At 52.5% G+C, this 10465-nt stretch overlaps 2 protein-coding genes across 2 annotated transcripts; one reads left to right on the top strand and one right to left on the bottom strand.

The window, feature by feature from the left end:
* Positions 1-2499: 2499 nt before the first annotated feature.
* Positions 2500-6088, top strand: amdX (putative C2H2 transcription factor (AmdX); the record flags this gene model as incomplete). The annotated part of the gene is made up of 2 exons (XM_025702642.1): positions 2500-2578; positions 2637-6088. The coding sequence occupies 2 exons, from the start codon at positions 2500-2502 to the stop codon at positions 6086-6088; spliced, it is 3531 nt and encodes a 1176-aa protein (XP_025567050.1).
* Positions 6089-7283: 1195 nt separating this feature from the next.
* On the bottom strand, positions 7284-10241 carry BO88DRAFT_484214 (uncharacterized protein). Its single transcript, XM_025712273.1, has 2 exons — positions 10014-10241; positions 7284-9946 (listed from the first exon to the last, which is right to left on the bottom strand). The coding sequence occupies exons 1-2, from the start codon at positions 10176-10178 to the stop codon at positions 7400-7402; spliced, it is 2712 nt and encodes a 903-aa protein (XP_025567051.1). The 5' UTR covers positions 10179-10241; the 3' UTR covers positions 7284-7399.
* Positions 10242-10465: the final 224 nt, after the last annotated feature.

The following is a 10465-nucleotide window of genomic DNA, read 5'->3' on the forward strand; positions in this document are numbered from 1 at the left end:
CGACAAACATGAAGGATACTGTCTCAAATAACCGACAACACTGACATTCTGAAGTAGAACACAACTTATGCAGGCCTAGGTACCAGACCACCATCCTACTAGTGTGTCTTCATAGATTATTAACCAGATTAAAAATAACGATATGGTCCTCGTTGCTAGTGCTCCGTATTCCATGTCTCATTGGAAGTTGCACTCAAGACAATGAGAGGGAATTGATGATCTTGACGAAGCCGGTCATGCACGACTAGTCTATTCTCAGGACCAATTCTTCTTCTGCCTCCTTGTTACTGCCTTGTACTCTCGGCCGTGTCCCCTGCCGAAGGGCCATCGTTGACATTCTAGACGACGGTGTGTGTCGTAATTAGGATCATTCCACCGGCCATCGGACGGGCTCAGATGGCCAGGTCGCGGTCTACGTGGATAGCTTTCTTCGTCTGTCTCTCTAGCTGGCTAGTTAATTAGTTACTTTACTAGCAATCATCCCACTAGCAAGGGAAGTAACTTAGTAGATACTACCTGCCCAGGAAGTAAAGTGATCGGAGAGAGACCTGCGTGACGTGCGAATACCCAGGAGATACAAAGTTACAATACGCGCGGCCGGGATGTGACCGTATTGTGGGCTGGGACTAGCATCCACTCCCCCGTGACTGGGTGGTGGGGCCCGCTTTCTGGCTCTGGCCCTGTCATGGCCCATGCTTTCCCTCCCAAAGCACGCCGGACCAGAGCCACCCGGCCCACTCCGTTTCCCGTCACAGCCCATTATTGGCTGACCGACCGTGACTAAAGCTGGATGCTGTTTCGTGGGTTTGTCCCGCAACATTCGCCGGGGTAAGTTTAGTTAATTAGACGGGCCTCTCACTGCTCAAGCTGGTAAAATGTAGGTTGCAAAATAGGAAAAGAAAATTGAAAAAGGAAGGGGAAAAAAGAAAAAGGTCACTTTCGGCCTGGGTAGCTAAGGTAGTAGGTTGTAGTCCGGCCATCATTTAGTTGGGAGGCCAGGCTGGTCTGTTCGTAACCGGAGGAGCGATCCCAATACTTCAGGAAATAATATGGAGTAATAAATCGAAACGAAATGACATATCTGGCAATTGGAGATGACTAGCTAACTAGTTGGTTTAGCAGGTGAATGGACCACACCTGCTTACGACATACCATCGACCTGCCACTAGATAACCCGACCAGCTGCTCGGAGCATGTACCGTTGAGTGAGTGAGTGAGTGAGTGAAAAGAAAGAACGAACAGAAAGAAGAGAAAAGAAAAGAAAAAGAACCACTGCGAACGATCCTGCGAGTTGTTCAGTTCTGGTGCTCCCCGTGCAACAGGCAGACTACTACTAGGGCGTTTCCTTGCTGCGGCAGAAGCCACTAACTGCTGCGGTTCCTGCTCGTACTGACACCCCTCGGAGAGTACAGCCTTACAACCACCCAATCCACGCTCATCCCCCATCCCCCATTCATCAGTCATCCTTCCTGCTCACCTTCCATCCCTCTTAATTACATCTATCTAACCACCACCACTACTACAACTACTCCTACTATTCTTTTATTTTTTTCACTTTCATATTACCCCCCTCTCCCCACATCCCCAACTCAAAGTGTGCCTTTCTTCTCTTTCTTCTGAGCTATTATCTTCGAACCACATACCGCCCTCTTGCCTGCTTATCAGCAATTGATTGAGCACAGCTACTACTACCACTACTAGCTCAGCAACACCCGCCCATAACTCCAGTCGGCTATCTCCGGCTTATCCACCGACTCACACCACCATCGCGGCGCATGCCCGCGCAACTGACCTCCATCCTATCCTATACCACAATTCTCGTCTAAGGAATCCGGGTCCAATGGTTTCTGGCATTCGTGGGTGATTTAGTCCGTCCTCACGAGTCTTTCCGTCCGCAGAGCTTGGTGAGTAGCCACCCGTGGGTTTCCCCTGGAGCCTGGAAACTCAACCCCTGCTGATTACAGTTGCTAATTCCGCGATCGATTGCCTCTCCCCCCAGGAACGGAGCCACTTCGCCACCCACACCCACTTGGTCTAATTCCTTTGTAACGGTGATCCTGTTAATCGTCTACACTTTATCAAGTTATCGCCGCCCACAATTTCTATTCATTCAACCTACCTTGAAAACTACTACCTCCCCCCGAATAACGGCCTTCTTGTTTGTTCATCTCCCCGACCTTCTGTCCTGACTTGGTGAGCTTCCCGTGGCATTGCTGCATTCTATTCGCTGCATCTTTTGTCCGGACAACGAACCAAGCTAATTCTGATCTCATTGAATCAGAATGCTGTCAATGTCGCATCTCTTTCGCAATCTTCACCAGTAGCTTCCTTTCGTCACGTCTACTGTCCTTCCTCTATTGGCAGTGCTTTGTCGTCTTCATCTACCTTATAAACAAACACCCCGCCTCGCGCTATTCCAGACCCCGCCCCCGCAACCAGTGCTTTCGTAAACTGGTTCCCACAAAACAGAAGAACGTTCTTAGGATGTTACTAGATACAATGGTCGGCCAGGACCCGGCCACGAGCCCTAAGGTGGAGGACCTTGCTAGTATCAGCGAGGTCCCGGTCGATGTGCCTGGTGAGCTTATGTTCTTCGAGGAGTATGCTTATCTATCCGTGATTCCTAACAAGACCAGCTGCCCCCAAAGAGGACTCGAAGAAGGAGTCCAACGGCCAATCTGAGACCAAAAATAACGTGCCTCCCCCCAAGACTGACAAGCCCCGCCCTCATGGATGTACGACCTGTGGCCGGTCTTTCGCTCGCTTGGAACACCTCAAGCGTCATGAGCGCTCGCATACCAAAGAAAAGCCCTTTGAATGCCCCGAATGCGCGCGTTGTTTCGCTCGTCGGGATCTCCTTCTCAGACATCAGCAGAAACTACACATGACTACAACCCCATCATCACGTCCCAGAAATGGTCGACGAGAGAGCACGGGAGGCGCATCCACTGGAGCGAACCGGGTTCGCAAGAACTCAATTGCTAGTAACTCCAGTAACATGCGTCCCAGAGCAAATACCATCAGCCATATCGATGGGGCTTCCTTGGGAATGGTGAACACCTCTAATCCTCCACCAGCGCCAGCTGGCCACTCGGGTCATACTTATCATGCAAGTATTGGCTCCGCGTCAGTGGCTTCCAACCTGGATTTCCGAGGTTACTCTTCAGGTCACCATCCTTCCATGAATGGCTTGACAAAGCTAGAAACATCGGGTTTGCCCATGGATCTTTCTGGTGGTCTTCGCACTGCTCCTGTTTACGGTAGCTTTGACATCAATGTCCCAGATATGTTCATGGGCCATGGCAGTACCATCAACCCAGCGCAGCTGCACTTTGGAGGCTCACCCCAGACCTACGGAAACGACTCGCCATCATCCCCATATGCCCATGGTGCGCATCATATGCCTCCGGCGGATGGGATGATGGAAGATGATTTCAGCTTCGATTGGATGAACACCTTTGACCCTGCTATGCCTATGGGTAAAAGCGCCGATTCTGCCATCGATGAGTCGTCCCCTTCCGCAATGAGCACGGGCAGTCAGAGTGGAATCAGTGAAGCCATGATGGATGGCTCACATCGCTATTCCATCTCTTCAAACAGCTGGCACAACCCGTTTCCCCCACATTCGGCGGCAGCCGCCGGCCAGTTTCCCCTCGAGTACACCTCATCTAGCTTCAACGATATAGGCATTCCACCCGAAACGGTTTCGCCCAAGTCATTGATGGCCCAGAATCCCTTTGCGGAAACATATGCAACTCCTCCATCCATGACTTCCGTTGGCCAGCCCTTAATGGGTGGACATTCGCAGAGTATGTTTTCATCCTCTATGGCAACAAACGGAGAATCTCCTAATCCTTTCAACCTCCCTTTCGCGAATAGTGCCCTACGAACTCACCATTCCCCAAGCTCCACGGATACCTTTACAGACTCCACCCGACAGGCTCTATTAGCAAGCATGGCGCGCCCTACCAGTCTCAATCACCGCAAGTATTCCCAGCCCGCCAGCGGCATGATTCCCTGCCGCGATCTTTTCTCCCGTTCCTCCACGTTCACCGGCTCCGGTCAATTACCTAGCACCTCGGACATGCAACGCTACATCTCAGCATACATCACGTATTTCCATCCACATATGCCGTTCCTTCATATCCCGACCCTTGATTTCCAGGCGCCCGAGTACACCAACAACTTGCGGACTCCCAGCGGCCATCTCAATCTTAGCTCGACCGGCATCACTGGAGGTGGTGGCTCCCTGATCCTCTCCATGGCGGCAATTGGAGCTCTCTACGAATTTGATACTGCGGCCTCCAAGGACTTGTTCGAAGCTGCCAAGAAAATGATTCAACTCTACTTGGAGGAGCGACGTAAAGCGGACATGTCGACCCCGGTCGGGCGCCACAGTAACGCTCGTGACAGCTCGGTGCACAATACGCCGCTTTGGTTGGTTCAAGCGATGCTCCTCAACGTCATCTATGGACACACCTGCGGCGACAAGACGTCTGCTGATATTGCGAGTACGCATTGTGCCGCGTTAGTCAGCCTTGCCCGGGCGGCTGAATTGAATCGCCACTTAGATGCAAAAGACCTCTCTCAGGATTACCTCACTGCCGGACTTGCCAGCCGTGTTGGTACTGACGCTGACAGTTGGGGCCAAGCGGGGCAACCAAAAGAGAGAAGGGACTGGTTGGAGTGGAAGATAGTAGAAGAGCGAAAGCGAACTCTCTACGCAATATTTGCGCTTTCATGCTTTCTTGTGTCGGCGTATAATCATGCACCCGCTCTGACCAATTCCGAAATCCGCCTCGATCTGCCCTGCGAAGAGGATCTCTGGGCCGCGGAGTCCCCACAAGCGTGGAAGAAGCTTGGTGGACAGTCAACGCCAAAGAAAGGGCTGTCCTTCTCCGCTGCTTTGACTACGCTGCTTACCGCCAGTCAACGAGAGCAGCAATCGTCTACAACACAGGCCAAAGCATCTGGCAACGATGCTTCTGAAGAATCTCCCGGTAGCGAACTCAAACCTAGTACCTTCGGCTGCTTGGTTTTGATATATGCTCTTCACAATTACATCTGGGAGACACGTCAGCGGCACATAGGCCGGCAGTGGACGTCACGAGAGAACGAGGCCATGCAAGCACACATCGAGCCTGCATTGCGAGCCTGGCAATCTGCTTGGGCCAGCAATCCTGTGCATAGCTTGGAACGCCCCAATCCTTTCGGTGCAGGGCCTCTCTCTGCTGACAGTATCCCGCTGTTAGATCTCGCGTACGTCAGGCTATTCGTCAATCTAGGAAGGTGCAAAGAAGCATTCTGGCAGCGTGATTGGAATGCGATGTCAGACGAGCTTGCGCGTGGAACAGGTGTAGATCAACCCATGGACGATATACCATCTGATGTGCTGGACCCATCGATCACTGAGAGTTCCCACCAGATTGATCATCGGCGCGATTCAGTGGCAGATCTGGGTGTAGGTGATCTTGCTATATCCGGTACTCCCACCCAGGATCATCCTCTGCAGACTCTCATGGGCGTATACCGACCTGGCCAAACCAAGCGGGAAAGGCATCTGCGCAAGGCTGCATTCTATGCAGCTGACTCAATCTCAATGTCCGATCAACTAGGAAATACCTTCGCTGAATTCACGTGCCGGGAGCTGCCCATCCAGTGTGCCATGTGCACTTTCGACTGCGCTCAGGTGCTGGCAGAATGGATCACTACTGTTCAAGAACGCGTCGGTCCCTATCTAGGCGTTCTTGGCCAGGATGACGTCGACCTCATGCAAGCCACCAGTCTTCTCTTACTCGAGGAAGAGGACTGCAAATTGTTGGGCAAGATCAAGGAGATTCTTTCCAGCGTCGAAAATAAGATGCAGAGAGAAGTTCAAAGCGGCGTAACCATGTCAGCCCTGAGCGTCCTACAACGCCTGCCTAGTGTTGTTGAAGGGGGTTATGGCAGCAAAATTCTGATTGCCACGGCAAGTCTCCTTGACCGGGCCGCTGTGTGGCCAGTGACAAAGCTTATGGCTCGATCACTAGAAGCCCAAGCTATGCGGCTGAAAGAGCGTGCTCAGAACTCGACCTTGGGAGCCAACTAGCTCTATAACGAGGATGACTTGACGGCATTGTAATGCTGATAGTACACCCTCTCCTAGCAAATATCGCTTGGTAACCCTCCCAGACTGGCTGTGCTACCATGGATCGGCACTATTGGCCACATCAGATCGTCTCTGCATCTCAGGCCTACGCCATACGCGTTTCATTAACTCAAGCTCCTGACTGTTTCGCATCATTGTGCATCAGGATGATGGAGGGTGATTGATGAAGCAAGTTGGATCCTCTCACCAATTTCTCCAATGCAATCAATGGCGGATGACCTAGGCGATAACTCTTCTGGCAATCCTCGCTAGAATGCACCTTTACCCTTTGTCCATTCCTGACTGGTCGATGCCAGCAAAGCACGTGTTCGAAACGAGCTGACGTTCTATGACGGTGCCCTTTTATCCCCCTACAACCCCTTCACGGATCACGCAAGTGCGATTATGTTTTATTATTGAGTGCTTCCTTCTTCTGACACTGGTTTTCTGTGCCACTACCAAGAACTGTTCTGTGTATTTTGTTTTTATTTGTCATATCTGGGAAAGGCGGGACCTTGACAACGACCAGGGAGGTTTAGTTGCTTGTGAACCTAACGACTGGGACATGGATCTTCACGATACCCCAAACCATTTCTGATGACATGCAAGCATGACAATCCAATATTGAGACGATAAGTGCCATATGTTGGAGTTGGAGTCTTTGATTTATCATTTGTGCATATATTATATATAAAGCGTGTATATATTCAGACCATGTGAAATTGAGATCGAATGAGACTGGCATATTGATTCTTACTTTCTGTCCAAGTACTATGTTCATCCTATATGTGATTTATAAACAGTAGGGTAGTATAGTGGGTGTTGCGAGGTACTAGGAATCGTTCTTTCACAATACGGTAGATCCTCGTCTCGCCGCCATCATGTACTAGTATAAACCACGAAGACACCCACAAAAAGGTCATAGCAGTCCTGATAGTAGGACCCCTGAGAGTATTATAGGTTTGTGTGAATCAGTTTCCTCGAATTGGAGACCTCAAAGATACAATTACTATATAAAGGCACTTCCCTAAGAGGGTCTGAGCTAAGACCTACAAATAAGCGTCGCACCTACAGCTACTTACCGAAAGTCTAACATCCCAGATAATAACACAATTTGAACTCCCGACCAGCCATAACTGTAACGAATGAGAAACATAAACTCAATGAATATATATATATATATATAAAGCTCGAATTGATCATCCGTTCTACTTTTATACCATAATACACCATATACCGTAATAAAAAAAAGATAAACTACCACTGAATGATCTATACAATAAGTCTCTCGAAAGAGTACTTGCCCGCCGCTTTCCGCCGCAAATAACCAATCTCTCTGCTACTTCTCGTCTTGACCTCACCAGTGGACAGCTTGACCTTAGTCTTGCTGACATCGTTCGATCCGGCCTTGAGCGACAACGGCAACAACTTGCCGCTGGCGTCACCTTCAAGTCCATCATCGTCCTCCGTAGCGCCGAAGACCATCAGGTCCGCGCCGTTGAGTTTCTCGAGTCGCACCATCGCAGAGGCAGGGGTGTCGCTACCGGAGTCGACGGCGACGGTGGTGGTGGCGGAGCGGATGGCGCTGTTAGCGTAGCGGAGGTATTCGTGCAGGATGCCCTTGAGGTAAGTGGCCTCTTCGATGCCGGCGAGGGCAGCGGAGATTTCAGACTTCAGATCGGCGATGAGTTCCTGGTCGCGGGCGGTGATGGAGTCGTCGACGCCCGAGGCGGCGGAGATCCAGCCGGAGGGGCCGATGGCGTCGACGGAGGCGTTGAGGAGGTCGACGATGGTGGAGAGGGAGATCGGGGGGTTGGTTTGCTCGGCGGGGACGGGGATGGGAGGGGATTCAGTGAAGCGGGAGGTGTAGCCTCCTGTTGCGAGGGAGAGGCGGAGGTGGTGCACCATGGAGATGATCTCGGTGCGGGAGAGGGCGGAGCGGATGGAGGTGGTGATGGCGGGGAGGGGGTGGCGGTGGATCTTTTCGAGGGTGGTGTTGAGGGCGAGGAAGATGTTTCCGAGGCTGGGTTCGGCGTGGGAGAGGGCCAGGGCCTGGGTGGTGGCTTCTTGGTCTTGGTCTTCGCCGTTAGTGAGCGCCTTGGGGGCTTCCTCGTCGAGGGTGACGGAGCGGGAACGAGCGGTGTTGATGAGGAGCTTGAGGATGTAAGCGAGCTCGTCGGTGGAGAAGAGGACGCGGCCTTGGAGGACGTCGATGAGGCGTTGGAGGGATGGGTCCGATTCGGTCAGGGCTTGGATGAAAGATCCGGTGGGGAGGGAGGGGAGGATACGGGGCTTGAAGGATCGGCGGAGAGCGATCTCGACGTTGTTCGGCGACAGGTGGCCGATCTGGATGAGCCATTGGCAGGTTTGCTGGGGCCACAGGTTGATGGACAAGCGGAAGGAAGATGAGGCTGACAGTTGGTCCTGGCTCGAGGTGTCATCTTTCAGCTTGAAAATCAAAGACAGAAGATGGACTGTTGTCTCCGGGTTGACGTAGTCGTCTGGTGAAGGGAAGCCGTTGGCACCGAAGTAGGCCAGCACTGCACGGTCGAAAGCATCGGCGTCCTGGGCCTCGGAGCACTGGTGGAGGTCGGCAGTCAGCTTGTTCCAGCGCTCGACTTCCTCCGGCGAAGAGAGACCCAGAACTGCGGTATCCTCGGTGCGATGCTTCTTGGCGGATCCGATACCCCGGCCGATAGCGTCGATGAGCAAGCCATCCCTAGACCGTTTGAGGGAGGGGTTGGCAGTGTTGTGCGACGGGCTCAAGTCGAAGGCGAGCAGAGTGTTGTCCTTGGTGGCAATGGCAACTCCCAGCTTGGCGTAGTAGCTAACAAACGTTGTGCGCGCCTTGATGCCGGAGGCACTGGCTGGGATGTCGCCGACAGCGATGCTGCGCTGCACGGATTTGTATTGCGTGTCGTAGACGGCGATCATGGACTTGCCGGCACCGATCACGGACTGAGGGGAGATACGCATAAGGGAAGAGAATTCCTCGTTCTCAAGAATGAACTTCGAGGTCATAGTGGGAGTGTACTGGGAGAGATCGAAGTTGATGTATCCCTGTCCGAAGGAAACGTTCAGCCCAGCTGATCCAGCATGGAAGTACCACTGCGACCCACGGGTCTCGATCGTCTCAGGCCCCTCAATGTCAGGGAGGTTGAATGTGATCAGGTGGCGCATCTTCTGGCTTTCGTCGTGGCCCGAAGAGGAGGCATTGGCCGGAACGGAGAACATTTGGACCTTCACGTCGCTCAGTTTCGTGTGCTGAGAGCCAATGGGTTGCGAAACAAGCAACAGCACCGATGGTTCGTCGACACCGGTCTCTGTAAGGTTTCCGAAAGCTAGGGCGGCCAGATCTTGTCTGCGCTTAAACAAGGATTTCTTCGCATCTTCGAATTCGACTAGGAAACATGAGCGGATCTCGTGAGTTGTGCTGGTTTTAGCGACCTCGCTGTGCCGTAAGCTCCAATGCTGGGTCTTCAGGTCCGAAGACAGGCGCCGGACGCGACCGTCTTGATGAACAGCCAGAACATCGAACGATCCTTCCTCTTCCTCCTTAGACTCGGTTGGAACAATGCCAACAAAAACCGCAGGACTCTCCGAATCGGTCACTGAATAAGACGAGGAACCGATGGAAGGCGCACTAGATCCGTTTCCGCCATTTTCCTCCACGAAAGACTTGATCTGCTGTTTCACGGCGACGTAGGTCTGCCTCCTGACAAGAGACTTATTGATCTTTCTGCGCACCGAGCAGGGCTGGCAAGAGAACGCGGATTGAGGTGGGACGGCGTAGGAAGTCACCAATTTGGGTGTTTGGATCTAGAGAGAATCGGCAAGTCAGTCTCTATTATCCTGTCAATGCTGAGTCCGTGGAGTTGATGCATACGTTGTAGATATTAACGGCCTCTCCATCGACCGCAACAACCACTTCATGTCTCTTGCGCTTTTTCGAGTCGGCCAAGCTATGCACTTCGCCCAGGTGGGTTTTACCGGTAGAGGCATGCAACGGGCGCGGCAAGTGAGCCAGCACCGATGGGGGCTGCAGATCCATGATTGTAAGAGCCGGTCCAAAAGAATGCGATCGAAGCGCGACCGTTCTCGCCGAAGAGCTGAGGCACCTTGAACTTCCTGAAGAAATCCATTCTGTATGGCTTCCCGAAAAATTTCCGGGCTTACATTGTGCCGATCTCCGGGCGGTGTCTCCCAATGGGGTTAGGGGCCACATGACTGCGGGTCTTGTATGGATTGGGTATGGTATGAAATGACGTCCAAGGCGGGCATTATTGGCTCCCTCGGTGGCCGCGCGGAAACACGCGCTGCTTCGCGTCGATTTCGTTC

Source organism: Aspergillus vadensis (genome assembly GCF_003184925.1).
Source record: "Aspergillus vadensis CBS 113365 unplaced genomic scaffold BO88scaffold_2, whole genome shotgun sequence".
Lineage (NCBI taxonomy): Eukaryota > Fungi > Ascomycota > Eurotiomycetes > Eurotiales > Aspergillaceae > Aspergillus > Aspergillus vadensis.